The following is a 17,371-nucleotide window of genomic DNA, read 5'->3' as shown; positions in this document are numbered from 1 at the left end:
CACCCCAAGCCCTTCTCTCCCCCCCCCCCACCCCGCGGCCCTTGGCCGCAGCACTATAGGGGGGTGGGGGGGGGGGAGAAAAAGAAGAACCTTTGGCAGCCAGGGGGTAGGAGAAGAAGAGAAAAGCACCCCTAGCAGCTAGGAGGATTGGGGGAAGGAAGAGAAAAGGCCCGTGCCAGATGGAACCTCCCACCCTGAACCCCTCCTTACTCCCAACCTGAAGTCCTGCACCCTCCTCTGCCCCCAGTCTTCTTCACTGCCTCCTCGCATCCCCAAGGCCCTGCCCTGAGTCCTGAACCCCAAATCACCAGGCCCCTGCCCTGAAGGACCTGGGCAACTCTGGGTAAGTCTGCTAGTATTATCCACACACACATCACACAGTGATTATGACAACCCCTGACACACAGGCTTTTAGTGGAGACCTTTCCTGACATTCTTTGATGATGAACTTAGGGCATCGTTGTATCCCTATGCAATCTGGTGCCCTAGGCCTGTTGTATCCCGAGTCCTTGAGTTACACCTTGATGGCATCCATTTTTTTTAAAGGAGGAAGTGGTGGGGGATACAGAACTTAGCACCCAGAGAAAAAAGCAACTCCAGAGACTTTAAAAAAAAAATCGAATCACACACAAGCATCTATTGTACTTTTTGTAGATGTAAGCAGAAAATAGGAGGAAATAAGTGGAAAACAAGTCTCAGGCTTTTTCAATCCAGGAGTAGCAGCATAGTGCATTTGGCAAAATGTTCCTCTCCTAACTACTGGCTGAATTGAAAGGATAGTCTGAATATTTTAAGACAACATTATCTTGGTGCTGCAGATAAGATGAAATCTCTACAAAAATGTTTTCTTGCTAGAAAATAGTGAGTTTCTGAAAAACTGTCAACCTTTTAATTTCAAGTGTTTTCAAAGAAAAGAAGTAGAGGCTAGAACATACTGAATTTGTTACTAAAACAATTTTAATAAAAGGGAAAACTGGAAACTTCAGAGAACCAAGTCAGGATTTAACACATCCACTGAATTCAGAATACAGATTCTGAGCCTCAGAGGTTATAGAAAAAGATTACAGCTAATATTCACAAACTAGATATTCATACAATCTAGTATATGTGGAAACAAGTTGTAAGGACCCCTCATACAAGCTCAAGGAAGAGGAACTTATGAAGGATTACTGATACCGTCTGATATACATGATAGGGAGTGAATCTTGAAAGATGCAAAATCTATAATAGTTATCACTTACTAATGCCTTAATATACTGCACTTCTCAAACCTATTACATTAGAAAAGCACCACACGAAGAGATAAGTGGAAAGACCAAGAATTTTTCTGGAAATAATGTATGCTCTTTTAAAAGAAAAATCATCCTCTGGATGGTAGTTCAGCTGATATTTTGCTAGGAAAGAATTTAAATTCAACAAATCCAGCTCTCCAGAGCTCTGAGAATGACAACTAATATGTTGATTTTAATAACTGTCCCAGTGAACTGTTTGGATCCCTGTATACCAGGCTCAGTAGACAGATTTACTGCTTAACCTAAGGATATCCTTTTTTCCTCTTTTATAACCATAAATAATTTTAAATAAGTTTTTTTTTACTATATGGTTTACCATTAGGAGAACTTAATGTTTACATTTAATTTAAACATTTGACATAAGTTTTTATGGTACAGCGTGTTCTCCTTTTTCGGTAAGAATGTTTGTAAATGATTCATAAATGAAAGCAAAGAAGATAGAAGAGGATCAAAAATACCTCCTTCCCACCCACACCCTTCTTTAAAAAAAAAAAAAAAAAAAAAAAAAAGGTAGAAATTCAGGAATGGGGTAAAGATGTGGTCTTGAAGACCTGTTCATCAGGCTCACTTCATCTTCAAATATTTTTATTTCTAATATAATCTCACTAGACAACAAACACCACTTTCAGTGTTTCACCAGGGATGAAATATTAGACCCAGGAAGAAATGTAAATATTTGTATACACAATATTTATTTTTGATGCTTTCTCTCCCCTGGTTGAAGTAAGGGACAATTGCAGAACAGCAAAACTATTAATAGATGTAAGAAATTTTTTTTGGTAACTTAGGGTAGCAATTCAGCTAAGAAATCTTCACGGCCCACTCTTATTTTTTACCCAAGTGTTATTGTGGGCCACCACAAATGCCCTGAATTAGCATTTGATTAAAAAAACAACAAATGGTCTGGTAGCACTTTATAGACTAACGAAACATATAGATGGTATCATGAGCTTTCGTGGGCACAGCCCACTTCTTCAGATGACTGGAGTTGATTCAAGTTATACAGTCTTAGTTATCTAAACAAATGGAAAAAGATCTTGCATCCTCTTCTCATTGTTTCTATTAACTGCTGAAGTTAGTCTAACAGTAAGCCTATATTTTCTTACAATTATTCAAAACATATTTTAAAACACATAACAAAAACACCAGCAGGATTTCCATCATGCTTCCAAGGTCAGTGTTTGTTTAGATTAAAAAAAACACACACTCAGACCAGAGTCCTTGACCCAAGCTAGCTCAGTGATCACAAGCCACAGGCTCTGTTCCAGCCATTAAGTTATTTTAAAGTAGCAGCTGTCAACACACAGCTGCAATGGAAAGAAAGCAATCACCTTTAACATTCCTAACCTCTCCACACAGATGTGACCATCAGATTTAGAAAAAAAAGTTAAGCCACATTACACAAAAAACAAAGTGATACACACTTAAACAAAAGCTTGGTTTTAGTAAAAGGTATAAGAGCATTATTTGAATATGTGCACTAGTGTTAATACCCGAGTCCAAAAAGCATCTTGTAATAAAAAAAAGTTGGAAAATAAAAATTAATTTATTGTAAATGCTTTCTTAATGAATGCAACGGAACAGTAACTATGTAATCAGTAATTTTGCTTACAATTCCAGATAATTTTACCCTAGAGAAAATGCCTTTGGAGATGTACTATGGAAAAACTGACAATACTAGATTTTAGAATGAACTATAAGCAAAATAAGTGGAAACTGTCAAAAATTTTCAACAAGACTAAAAGGATTCTGAAAGGTTACAGGCTGAGGATACAAGTTATGTTAGATGTACTAATTTAAAATGATACTGTGGGGCTGGATAGATTAATGATTAGCTTGGCATTGGTATCCTTACAGCAGGAATATCCAGCCCTGTTGACACTCTCTGCAAACTCTCATGTACCAGCACTCCTAGCTATTTTCGAGACACCACTGACTTCCTAAGGAAACTACAGAGCATCAGTAGTGGAATCCAGTGATGGGGATTCCACAACCTCCTTTTGGAATACTAATCCATCATATAACTACCCATAAAGTTATAAAGTTTTTTTCTAATATATGAACTAAATATTCCTTGCTACATAAAGCCAATTTTTTGTCCTACCTTTAGTGGACATGGAGAATAATTGGTCACAGATTTCTCTGTAACAGTCTTCAGACAGGGTTTTATCAGTTTTCCTTTAGAAAAAACTGAAGACCAAACATACTTAGTTGTGTTAACCTTTCTTCATAGGTCACATTTTCTAAACCTTTTATCACCACCTAAATTGAGTAGACCAAGATAGTTACCTTTTATGTTTTACATACAAGCAGTATTCCCACCTCACCAGTTATTCTCTATTTTGCAGTTGAGCATTTGATTTTTCCCCCTTTCTAAAGAAATACTTTGTACAGTTCTTGGTATCAGAAAAAAAAAACAAACAGCCTAGCACAGTGTTTCTCAAACTGCTACGCAGAGCCCCAGGGCTCCGTGAGACATCTCCAGGGGCTCCACAAAGTTGACAAACTGGAAACATTGATAGGTACAACACATACAATCAGTGGACCGCTGGGGCTCCGCATAAATTTTTACGCATGTAAAGGACTCTGGAGCCCAAAAAGTTTGAGAACCACTGGCCTAGCAGCACCTTAAAGATTAACAGAACAGGTAGATGGTATCATGAGCTCTCGTGGGTACAACCCACTTCTTCAGGTGTCATACTCTGCTCACCTGTCCAATCAAGGACTTATTTTAACTCCCTGACCATGTTTTGACAGATTTTTTTTTTGGTTTTTTTTGGGGGGGGGGGGGGAGGGAGGTGTTAAGAAAAACCCTTACCAATTACATGTTCCTTCCTTTTCCATCAAACAGTAGAATTCCCACTCCCCTCTGCCCAAATTATTCTGTGTCTAAATTCAGGATAGGTTATATTATAAGCCAATGATATGATTAAGGTCTAATCTTTCAGGATTCTGCAGGTCTAGAAATAGGAGATTTGTAAAACTACAAAGGAGGAACTAACAATGTCCCCAATGAGAATGGTGGCAAAGAGGGGTACAGTTATTGTTGCTAAACCCAGAAAGTCCCAAGGTAACAGATTTAGATGTCATGGCATTTTTATTAATTTTAAAAGCTATTTTAGATCACATTTAAAGGACTTTTGAGAGATGTTCTTTTTATTACTCCTTTTGCTATAAAACTGGTACAGAAGGTGGATTCTAGGCAATGAGAATACACAGCTTTATAGGCAGTAGGACTCAGGCATATGCAGAATACATAATGATTTGAAATAAATAATTTTGGATTATTCTGCCTGCCTTGCACCATTCTGCTGGCACAAATCAGCTGGAAAGCTTGATTAATTAGCTTCTCGATACACCCTTCGTGCAAGTAAAACTATACTTTCTTCTTCGGTCACCCATAATAGGTGATGTTTGGGAAGAACATTCCTATACCCTAGAATGATCCAGTTTCTAGAACAGTCCCTAGGGAAATAGCAACACCTATAAAGTAATTGTCAGTAGCTTCCAAGATATTTAAATAGTGCCAAAGAATGAACTGGTTCCAGGATCAGGTAAATACACCACTATCTCCATCCTTCTTCAGGCTGGATGCATAGCTGCAGTTGATGATGTAGGCACTTATAAGTACAGGATTATTTGAATTATTTATGAATGGGCAAAATGGTTATCCTAAAACCTCATGCTTATAAAACCTTTATTCTGTATAAATATTCATTACTCGGATATACAAAACAAAAGCACTTTAAAAAAAACCCAGTTTAATCTGTGAACAAGAATTCACCAATACTAAATATGTTCTTTAAACCTTTCATTCTGTGTTCTAAAGATGAATTGAAAGCTACATCAACTTATAGGGAAGTAAGACAAGTTGTATAAACCATCCACTGCATGTTACTTACCAGTGAGAGCACAAAATTGAGAAGGGCTGTCCCACTGTAGAAGAGGATTGTCACTAATGTTGTTATTGTGGTAAAGAGTAGGCTTAAATTACGACTCATCACTATCCACAAGGATTCCAGAATCTGGAAAGAAAATAAAAAAAGTCAAATATCTGAAATCATTACTTGGACTAAAATTATCTGAAATATAAACATGGCCAGAAAATGATTTCTCCCTACAACACAGCTACAAAGAATATATTTAAAAAGACAGATTTTTGTCAAAAATCAAAAGCTAAGATTTTTCACAAAACAATTTTTTCATAAAAGCCCTTTTGTCAGATATGTTTTAATGGATTATTTTGACAATTCTAATAAAATAGCGTGATTTCAATTCACAAGATTATGTGAAGACTTCAATTCTTACCGGGAAGGCAGTTCTGTTGCCACTTTCATTACAAGCAGTGAACTTTGTGGGAGATAAAAATCTCACCCTTTCCTCAAAAGCAGATATGCCAGTTAAGACAAGAAACATGCTATAGTAACATTATTAGCAGATTTAAAACTATTTAAGCAAAATTTAAATAAAATACTGTTATTTATAACTCTGAAGAAAAAATAAGTTTTATATTAATTTGGGCTATTTTATTGTCTAATTTGTTCACACAATTAACACAATATAGAAATTATGATGTGTAATGGTAAATTAATAAATTAGATTAGCTGAGTACATAAGCTCATAAAATCAGCAAATGATATTTTGGGGAACTGACAATGCTTTCTAGTTGTAGGTGACAAGGAAGAGATTGGTTGTGAGATGGTTTTAAAAAAAAGTGAGAGAGACTTAGTTCAGATTGTTACAATAAGCTTTCTCAGGGTGTGATGTCCAAAAAAGGATAGCACAGGGAGCTTGGAACTGCAAAAGGTAAAACTGAGTGGAAATAAACTGAAGTAGTAGGAAGAGTTATGACAAAAGGTCCTCATTTTCAAAATTCCTACAACAGTTTTTCAGTGGATACTGAAGTTGGTAAGGATACAACAATGTGTACAGTGTGCATGCATGCACCCACATGATGTTGAAAGACTAATATTCACATTTTAGGTAACAGTTTTTGGGAGGCCCTAAAGGAAGAATTGCAGTAAGCAAGGTAAGAATTGTCAAATGCAAGAACGAGCAGTGCTCAGATAATAACAGACAGGATATGACAGAGGCTAAAGAAAACCTACTGAGCTTACCATTGTAAAGGGTGCAAATGAATTTATACTCCAAGATTACTTCAATGCTCAGAGGTAAATACAAGGTCAGAGTGCAGAATGTTAAGACGCAGAAGCCATTCAACAAAGTAGCAGGTCAAGTCAAGAAAAACACCCAGTTAAATTTTATATTACTAAATGCAGGTTAAGTGGGAGGTTGATTTACATTTTTAGACAGAGGCATTAGTCCATCACTGCAATTAGGATATATTTTAAGCTGATGTCAGCAGCTTCTCTAGCAAAACAAAATTAAGTATCTTGTATTAAATAGCAACATTTTGGTTGTCTTTGGCTGTTGGACAATGATTCTTTTGTTTTGCCTGCAATAAGGTCAGATGTAATGAGGGGAAGGATGCTGGAAATTAAAGGAAGTAGAGATAAAGAAGGGCACTGGAGTAAATGAAATGCTCAAGAAGTGCAAGGTAGTGGCTGGGATCATCCTGAAGACTGTCAACTGGAAGTGCTAATAAATAAGTACAATTATGACATTGTTGGCATCACAGAAACTTGGTGGGATAATACACATGATTGGAATGTTTCTATAGAAGGGTACAGCTTGCTCAGAAAGGGCAGACAGGGGAAAAAAGGGAGGAGATGTTGCCTTATACATTAAAAATGAACACACTTGGAGTGAGGTGGAGATGGACATAGGAGACAGAAGTGTTGAGAGTCTCTGGGTTAGGCTAAAAGGGATTAAAACCAAAGATGATGTCATGCTAGGAGTCTACTACAGGCCACCTACCCAGGTGGAAGAAGTGGATGAGGCTTTTTTTAAACAACTAACAAAATCATCCAAAGCCCAAGATTTGGTGGTGATGGGGGACTTCAACTATCCAGATATATGTTGGGAAAATAACACTGCGGGGCACAGACTATCCAATAAGTTCTTGGACTGCATTGGAGACAACTTTTTATTTCAGAAGGTTGAAAAAACTACCGGGGGGAAGCTGTTCTAGATTTAATCCTAACAAATAGGGAGGAACTAGTTGAGAATTTGAAAGTGGAAGGCAGCTTGCATGAAAGTGATCATGAAATCACAGAATTCACAATTCTAAGCAAGGGTAGAAGGGAGAACAGCAAAATAGAGACAATGGATTTCAGGAAGGCGGATTCTGGTAAGCTCAGAGAGCTGGTAGGTAAGGTCCCATGGGAATCGAGACTGAGGGGAAAAACAACTGAGGAGAGTTGGCAGTTTTTCAAAGGGACATTGTTAAAGGGCCAAAAGCAAGCTATTCTGCTGTGTCGGAAAGATAGAAAATATGGCAAAAGACCACATTGGCTTAACCACAAGATCTTGCATGATCTAAAAATAAAAAAGGAGTCATATAAAAAATGGAAAGTAGGACAAATTACGAAGGATGAATATAGGCAAACAGCACAGGAATGCAGGGGCAAGATTAGAAAGGCAAAGGCACAGAATAAGCTCAAACTAGCTACCGGAATAAAGGGAAACATGAATACTTTTTATAAATATATTAGAAGCAAGAGGAAAACCAAGAAGAGGGTAGGCCCACTGGTCAGTGAGGAGGGAGAAACAGTAATAGGAAACTTGGAAATGGCAGAGATGCTCAATGACTTCTTTGTTTCCGTCTTCACCAAGAAGTCTGAAGGAACACCTAACATAGTGAATGCTAGTGGGAAGGGGGTAATTTTAGAAGGTAAAATAAAAAAAGATGTGGCCAGACAGCCCGCCTCCACCACATCCATCTTATTTGCCTTCCTGAAGCATACAGGACAGAGAAGGAGCACTAAAATCAGCATAGTCTATGCTGGCTCATCTGATCCTGAGAAGCTGAAACATAGATATGAGGAGAGATCAGGATATGCGAGACTGCCACCGGCTGGCACCTATGTTGATTCGAACACACACACAGTCCCTGGAAGAGGAATTTCCCACTGAGAAAAGAATCCCCAGTAATTCCAATTTAGTTATCTCTCTTACAAGTGTAAATTAAGTTCACAACTCCCTTGTAAGAACTGGTCTCACAAAAGACAGACCAGCCCCATTTGGCATGACAGATAAGAAAGAGAAATACGTGAACCCATGAGTATAAAAGATGGGCCCAGCACACACTCACTTTGAGTGTCATTCTACCCTCTACCTGCTGGTCGGCTTAGGTGTTTGACCTCCCGAGGTTCTATGGGGACGCCCACCTCGTATTTTCGTCTTTCCTAGGAATTGAGGGACTGGCCCTGGCCTGACATGCTGGAGTCGAGAAGCACAGAAGGGGGTAAAAATTGTACCTGGATGTGGTCCTCTGTCTTAAGTGTACACATAGAAAGAGTAAGCTGTTACTTGGTACCATTATTTCTATTTTTCTATCTTTATCTTCTTTGTAACCATTTTTAAGATCTATATTTTGCTAGCAGTATCTATATTTTGCTAGTAGTTAAGAAATAGAGCAATAGCCATTGTAACCATATGATTTATAAGCTTCTTTAATAAACCTGTAACGGTTTAAGTTTTAACCTGACTCCTTCAGTTGCTGTAACAGAACCAAGTACAATTTAAAAGAACTTCAGCCGGTCTTAAGGGACAGATATAGGGAGCCCTGACCATCGGCTGACAAAAGAACAAGTTAAAAATCACCTAGAAAAGTTAGATGCCTGCAAGTCACCAGGGGCTGACGAAATGCATCTTAGAATACTCAAGGAGCTGATAGAGGAGGTATCTGAGCCTCTAGCTATCATCTTTGGAAAATCATGGGAGACAGGAGAGATTCCAGAGGGCTGGAAAAGGTCAAATATAGTGCCCAGCTATAAAAAGGGAAATAAGAACAACCCAGGAAACTACAGACCAGTTAGTTTAACTTCTGTGCCAGGGAAGATAATGGAGCAAGTAATTAAGGAAATCATCTGTGAACACTTGGAAAGTGGCAAGGTGATAGGGAACAGCCAGCATGGATTTGTAAAGAACAAATCATGTCAAACCAATCTGATAGCTTTCTTTGATAGGATAACGAGTCTTGTGGATAAGGGAGAAGTGGTGGATGAGGTATACCTAGACTTTAGTAAGGCGTTTGATACGGTCTCACATGATATTCTTATCAATAAACTAGGTAAAAACAACTTAGATGGGACTGCTGTAAGGTGGGTGCATAACTGGCTGGATATCCGTACTCGGAGAGTAGTTATTAACGGTTCACAATCCTGCTGGAAAGGCATAACAAGTGGGGTTCCGCAGGGGTTTGTTTTGGGACCAGCTCTGTTCAATATCTTCATCAACGATTTAGATATTGGTATAGAAAGTACGCTTATTAAGTTTGCAGATGATACCAAACTGGGAGGGGTTGCGACTAATCTGGAGGATAGGGGCATAATTCAAAATGACCTGGACAAATTGGAGAAATGGTCTGAGGTAAATAGGATGAAGTTTAATAAAGACAAATGCGAAGTGCACCACTTCGGAAGGAACAATCAGTTTCATACATACAGAATGGGAAGCGACTGTCTGGGAAGGAGTACAGCAGAAAGGGATCTAGGGGTTATAGTGGACCATAAGTTGAATATGAGTCAGCAGTGTGATGCTGTTGCAAAGAAAGCAAACATGATTCTGGGATGCATTAACAGGTGTGTTGTAAGCAAGACACAAGAAGTCATTCTTCCGCTCTATTCTGCGCTGGTTAGGCCTCAACTGGACTATTGTGTACAGGTCTGGGCACCGCATTCAAGAAAGATGTGGAGAAATTGGAGAGGGTCCAGAGAAGAGCAACGAGAATGATTAAAGGTCTAGAGAACATGACCTATGAGGGCAGGCTGAAGGAATTAGGTTTGTTTAGTTTAGAGAAGAGAAGATTGAGGGGGGACATGGTAGCAGTTTTCAGGTATCTAAAAGGGTGTCATAAGGAGAAAGGAGAAAATTTCTTCATCTTGGCCTCTGGGGATAGAACAAGAAGCAATGGGTTTAAACTGCAGCAAGGGAGGTTTAGGTTGGACATTAGGAAAAAGTTCCTAACTGTCAGGGTAGTTAAACACTGGAATAAATTGCCCAAGGAGGTTGTAGACCTCCATCTGTGGAGATATTTAAGAGTAGGTTAGATAAATGTCTATCAGGGATGCTCTAGACAGTATTTGGTCCTGCCATGAGGGCAGGGGACTGGACTCGATGACCTCTCGAGGTCCCTTCCAGTCCTAGTATTCTATGATTCTATGAACATTCTGATCAAAAATTGCAACAAAGTCTTTCCAGTGCATGATGAAATTACAACTTGGGTGAGGAAAGGAACTAAATCGGATTGAAAAAAAATCAGATTTTAAATTAGTAATAATAGTTACTGGAAAATGCAATTAGTGATTTCAGCATTAATAATTTCCACACAATCTATTGGATTAGTCAAAGTGAAAAATTTAGCTATATAATGGGTTTTATTCTCAATTCCTATGCACAATACGTGAAGTTATTCACAACTGGGACAACTCTAGGCTGAACTACAGTATTTTAATGTACCTGAGAGTGAAGCCTGAGCAAAAGAAGCTAACTGGTACACAGACTTGCAGAATGTCACCCCACCAACATTGGTTATTACAAATACTTCAAACTCATCCTCAAATGACTTCCTAGAGAAGTTCAAGTTCTCAGTTCTTACTTTCAAGATACTCAATGGTTTGGGCCTGGGTATAAATGAAGACTGCAGTTGACAGCTTTGCTCCTCTGTCATAATGGAACTTCCTACAATAAGTATAAAGCTTATCTGTTCAGAAGAGGGTGCTTTCTCCAGGCCCTGCCTAAGATTATGACATTAACTCCCACAAGAACCATCACAAACCTCACCACCTTCTGCTTTAACTGTAAAGCAGATTTCTTTCATCTTGCTTTCTCTAACAATATTGCAACATATCGCTAATTATATTATAAAAAGTCCAAAACCAATAACTCCACTGCAGTTTTCTCCCTGGGGAGAGAAAGTATAAACACATGGTAGATGCTAGTCACTAGTTTTGTGTGCCACTGGAAAGTAGTAATATACTACAGTGAGGACCATGGCATAAAAACCTATAAAGATTCTTAAACAAAGCATGTCATTAATTCATTTCCTGAAATATATTTAACACTAGCTATGCATGAATAATTTTTCCCCATGCAGGGTCTAGAATATACCCACTGTGTATATTCATATTCAATTAACAAACTGCCAAAATTTGAGTTATTTAATATTAATTCAGCCCTTGCCCCCAAGCTACTTTAAACACAGCCCTCTTAATATCTCAGTACAGTATTCAAAGAACATAGTACTATGGAGCTACGCAAAACTCAAAAGAATCCCTTTTCAGGAATTGTGCCAACACCTTCATCAGTCTTAATTCACATGGCTTTGCCCCTCTCAAATATAAGGTTCTAACAATCTCAAAAACTCAAAGCAACACTGGACTTAATCTTAAACACCACATGGTTAAATGGTTAAACATGTACACTATAAATTGTCCCACACATGTAAGACAGATTTCTAAATCATTTGACCAATCTGGTCTGAGTTTGAATCTGTCAAACATCTTAAACAAGGTGAGTTTCACATAATTTCTGGTTTGGTTGTAAACATTTCATTCATATTTATTAACAGATATTAAAGCCAAGAAAATCAAATACAAAACCACAACTATTATGAAAAATAGTTTATCAGTTTTTTACAAGATGCATCATACTCTTAATTTAGAAATAGCAGCAAAAAGAGGTTTATAGTAGAAACCAGGTGTAGGACTTTGTGCAAAATATTTGGTATAGATGTATTATGCTGTAAATAAAAGAAAAAGAAAAATGTAGAACTGCCCTAGAGGAAAGTTGGGTACAATAAGTCTACCAAATAAGCATGTGTTACTACAGACACAAATATATTCGTCTTACGTGATTATAGTGCAATGCTGTAGGACAAACCAAGACCTCTTTCTTTAGGAAAAACATCTTACGCCATTAGAATTAAGATTTTCCTATTATGTGAGGTCTGGATTGCTGACCCAGGGCCAAAACACAGTTTTAACACTTGGATTACTTTCATATCTCAATTTTTCTATTTAAATAACTCAAATTGGAACATAAATACACTATGCAGGCTTTTGAATTGGAACAAAAATAGCTAAAGTATCCTAAATAGGTGCAGCTTACTGAAAGTTGTAACAGAGTGCCCTATTCTTCCAGTCCAGGACATCTCTGACAATATTAAGTGCTAGTGTAAAGATGGATGACTTTATGAAAGCAGCTAGAGAATCAATCTAAGGAGATATAAGCCAGGTCTCTCATCATCTGGAAAGCTTCAAGTATTTATTCATAAGTTTAGAAAGGGTCATTTTGCTCTCAAGGATCCCAGCATGATTTTTTTTTTAAACTATAAAAGTAACAGACATGGAATGACTCTTCTTTCTGAATAATTCAGAAAAAGAAATGACTATTTCCTTTTTTCAAATGTTGAATCTTGAAGAGCTGGCTATGTGATAAGCAGGGACCATTTGTCTGAAAGGATAGTCTTAAGGCCTTGTCTACCCTGGGATGTTTCGTCACCAAAAACTAGCTTTTGTTGACAAAACAGTGAGAATGTACACACTATCATGCAACTTTTGTCAGGAAAATCACCCAGTTTTGGCAACAAGAAACTTAAACCATTGCAAGAGACTTTTGTCTTTTCTCCTCCCTTTTTTGTCAAAGAGCCAGTATTCCACAATGCCGGCCCTGATGGCTGTGCTCAGTGTTTTGTGATCTCTGCTGCCCTGCAGGCATACGCCCCCTCCCCTTTCAAAGCTCAAGGAATTATGACAGCTGAGTGAGCTGCTTTATTTGGGGATCAAACAAAAAGAGCAAATCATTGGAATGCTCCCATTCTGCCCTGCTAGAAACATAGCAGCAGGCAGACTGCTGCTGCAAGGGGAAGGCTGGAAAGACTACGGTGCTGCTTTGACATTCCTCAGCATGGATTGCTGACAGAACTATTCACGATGCTGCTCCCTACAGCTGAGGAGGCAGTGGGAGAACTCGAAAATTCCAAGATGTGCAGGGATCAGCTCTGCCTTCCCACAACACTGACCTGTGAGATGCTTACCCACGTTGCTTTGCTCTGTCGGTCAATGGGGGAGCTAGCAATGTGGCCATGAAATGTTTAAAATGGGAGGCAGAAAAACTAGTTGGAGCGGTTTTCAAGTTTGCCAACCTTTGCATGTAGATAGCACTTTTGTCGCCAAATCTTCCCAGTGTAGACATAGCCTTAGAGAGAAATCAGGAAGAGAACCTGGAGGCAGGAATCAGAACCTTTTCCTTCTCCTTGTACATATCAGGAGTAGGGCTAGTACAGGCCATGATTTATACTTACAATCAGTGCTTTTTTTGTGATGGTACTGCCCAGAACGGCGTACCATCACCTATTTTCCCAGCCCACAGAAAGGGAATGGGATTTCCCCTGCGCGTACCGGCATCTGTTATCCTGGGGCAGCTCGGCTCCTGACAGAAATTTGCTTGGGACATGCAGTGTTTTTTCTTCTGGCTCCCAGCCCGGCACTATGGCTCTTAAAGGGACCGTGACCCAATTTTTGCCCCCAGTACGGGTTTTTTTTTTTGGCTCAACAAGTCTTCCTTTTTTTGCTCAATAAGTTTGCCCCAGAATACCGGCATCTTTTTTCTTACAAGAAAAGCACTGCTTACAATAAACAGATCACTGGAAAATGGATCCATGCTACTATTTCTGCTCTTGACTACGGAGTACAGTTCAAAGTAGAAACATGATGGAAGCTCAGGCTCCAAAGAATTTAAACTGCTTTTGAACAATGTGAGATGTAGGCCATTTTGCAAATTTTATCTTAAACATTTTGACAGTACAAAGTAACACATTCTCCCTTGGGGGGGGGGGGACCTTAATGTAATAAATACCTATAAATGTCAAATTTTAACCAAGCATATGAAGTTCTGTGAAATATACCAGCCCTTTTGAGCTACATTGGTATTATACTGACATTTATCAAACATGTTCATGTTATATTAGCCTGCATTACAAATAAAGCAGCATACTGAACTTCCAGTTATAGTATATCTCTTCTTCTGAATAGTACATCTGGGAGCCTATTATGGTAGTCTTTCAGCATGTAACAGAATGCTAATTCTCTTAATTCATTTACATATCCTATGACTGTGTCTTCTCTATCACCTGCTTTTAGGGCTTCCCGTCTCTTAAAAATGAAGAGTACTCATTAGGACTCCAATGAAGGAGAAAGAGAGGTTTCTTATTACTAAATAGAGTTGCATCTGCATGTCCACACCTTTAGAATGCATCCAGAATTATCTGCAGAGCTTTAGAACGTTTTAGGGCATTTCTACAGTGCAATTAAAAACATATGGCTGGTCCATGTCAGCTGACATGGATTATGGGATTTGGGCTCAAGGCTGTTTAATTGTGGTGCAGATATTGGGGTTTGAGGTGGAGCACAAGCTGCAGTATCCTGTGAGGTGTGAAGGTCAGTCTACACTGCAATGAAACAGTCCCACAGCCCCAGCTCCCCGATCCCACGTCAACAGGCATGGGTCAGCTGCGAGCATCTAACCGCAGCATAGTTCTATGAGTAGACATGCCTACAGAAAAGCAGTTCTCATTCTTTTTTCTTAAAATAGTTTGAATTACAATAAAATTATAGGCTTGTTGTTACTTTTAGTATTCGTGTCCTACAGAACACTTAAAGAGTCCCAAGTAAGTGCTGGCTTTCCGTAAGTTTTCAAATCTGGGTTGCAGCCTAGAAGTTTGAAAATGCAAAGATCATCTTAAAGAAAAAGTTTAAGCTACTGCTACTGCTCCTTGGGGACTCATTTAGTCTGCTAGTGAGTTCCTAGCTTCCCTAGCAAAACCCTTCTACTGAATAATTAATCACCAGCTAAATAAAAGGTTATTACTTGCCTTAAAACCTTTAACATCTCAAAAGTACTACTGCATACTAGATTGAAACATCCTCACCTCCGTAATACTGGCCTTAACAAACAAAACCATTTATTATGTCCAAGAATCAATGCCCTAGTGGCACACAATCAGAGTTTCATCTATTTCTGAGTTTGCAATATCAGAGGGAATAAAACTTATATAAGGGATTGTGTACACAGGAGCCAAGAAGGGAATGTTGCACAGAAAGCACACAGATTCAGAATTTACAGCTTCGCACTATGCTATGATGTCTACAGGATATCATAAAGCACATGAGTGTAGAGAGAAGGTACAGGTGTTTCCTGTAACTGAGGATAAGTTGTGAGTTCACAATTATAAACAGGAAATCAAGTCAATTGCAGGTTTTTCTTACTGCTAAACCAGAACTGAAAAGAAAACACACTGATATAGCAGAAATTGTATGTGTTTTTAAATGCTTATTTTTAGATTTCAGCCCTTATCCTCATCTTCATTGAATTCATAGTCATTCTAGTCTATTCAGGTTATTATAACACTCATATTACCATGGTATCCAAGCACTTCCCAGCAATGCATTAAATGACATGAATTAGCACATTCAAGTATGTTTCCTTCTCCAGGTCTCTTGCTAGGTGTGATATTGCATATGGATTTAAAAAAAAAAAAAAAAAACACACACACACACACACACCATGCCGTACATTTTTATTTATCAAAGGCAAGGTCAAAGAAGTGTGTCTCATGCATGCTTAAGTCAACATAAAGAAGGGGTTAAACAAATCATTTCTGTAAAAGGTTCACTGAAGTAAGTTTCCCTTGAGTTACTTTCATCCTGCTTAATATTCAGGAGTCAAAACTGTAACATCTTTAGAAACACAAGATATAAGGAATGAATACATACCTACCAGTTCATGACAAGATGTGCCACAGGGGAAGCTTTAGTTTAAATTACCTCCACAAGAAATGCTGAATGTTAGCAGAGAAGTTATTTTCTGAGATAGACAAACAGTAACATTTTTTGTTCTTGTTTTATAGTGATCAAGTCAAGAATTTCAAAGTACCTACATTAAAGTAAAATGCAGGACAATGTAGCACTTTAAAGACTAACAAGATGGTTTATTAGATGATGAGCTTTCGTGGGCCAGACCCACTTCCTCAGATCAAATAGTGGAAGAAAGTAGTCACAACCATATATACCAAAGGATACAATTAAAAAAATGAACAAATATGAAAAGGACAAATCACATTGCAGAACAGAAGGGGGATGCGGGGGGGTGGGAAGGGGGAGGAAGGAAGGTAAGTGTCTGTGAATTGCTGATATTAAAGGTAGGGAGAGTGGGATGTTTGTGAGTTAATGGTATTACAGGTGATAATTGGGGAAACTGTCTTGGTAATGGGTGAGAAAGTTCAAATTCTTGTTAAGTCCTTGTTGGCAGGTGTCGAATTTTAACATGAATGACAGTTCAGAGGATTCCCTTTCAAGTGCAGATGTAAAAGGTCTTTGTAGCAGAATGCAGGTGGCTAAGTCATTTAGAGAGTGTCCTTTCTGGTTAAAGTGGCAAGAAACTGTTTTCTCTTTGTGATCTTGTCTGATATCTGTTTTGTGGGCATTAATCCTTTGGCGAAGTGTCTGAGATGTTTGTCCAATGTACATAGCAGACGGACACTTTCGGCACATGATAGCATAGATTATATTTCTGGATGCGCATATCATATTCCTGCGCATAAACCATCTTGTTAGTCTTTAAAGTGCTACATTGTCCTGCATTTTGCTTCAACTACCCCAGACTAACACGGCTACATTTCTATCACTACATTAAAGTAGGGATTCTGCATGTTAACAATTCTTGACCTAACAGGCCATTTAAGTACAAGTTAGTTGCTTCAGTCTGAATTGGTTTCAATGTAAAAAAAGTTTTTCTTGAAGAGGTGAGAAGACCAGTGCATTAATTCAGGGAACCACACAGTGTAAAATATTAATTTCATTCTTCAGAGAACTTTCACAAAGAATAAGCTGCTTTCAAAACAATGAATAACAATTTTTAAAAACGAGGTTAAGGAACCAACCTCTCAACCCTTTGAT

The 17,371-nt window shown here is 38.4% G+C and overlaps 1 protein-coding gene across 5 annotated transcripts in view; it reads right to left on the bottom strand.

The window, feature by feature from the left end:
- Positions 1-17,371, bottom strand: part of TMEM245 (transmembrane protein 245) — a 158,158-nt gene that overhangs the window by 70,819 nt on the left and 69,968 nt on the right. For all 5 annotated transcript variants that reach the window (XR_012901837.2, XR_016348906.1, XM_075921638.2 and 2 more), the window contains one exon: positions 5,195-5,317. Coding sequence is in view for 3 of the 5 variants with exons in the window: in XM_075921638.2 (XP_075777753.1) it covers positions 5,195-5,317 (123 nt within the window). In the remaining 2 variants the exon portion in view is untranslated. The remainder of the gene's footprint in view (positions 1-5,194; positions 5,318-17,371) is intronic.

Source organism: Pelodiscus sinensis, chromosome 2, assembly GCF_052426305.1.
Source record: "Pelodiscus sinensis isolate ZL-2025 chromosome 2, ASM5242630v1, whole genome shotgun sequence".
NCBI classification, from domain to species: Eukaryota; Metazoa; Chordata; order Testudines; family Trionychidae; genus Pelodiscus; species Pelodiscus sinensis.
Note: the sequence above shows the minus strand (reverse complement) of the source record. Positions and strands in the feature narration are given on the sequence as shown.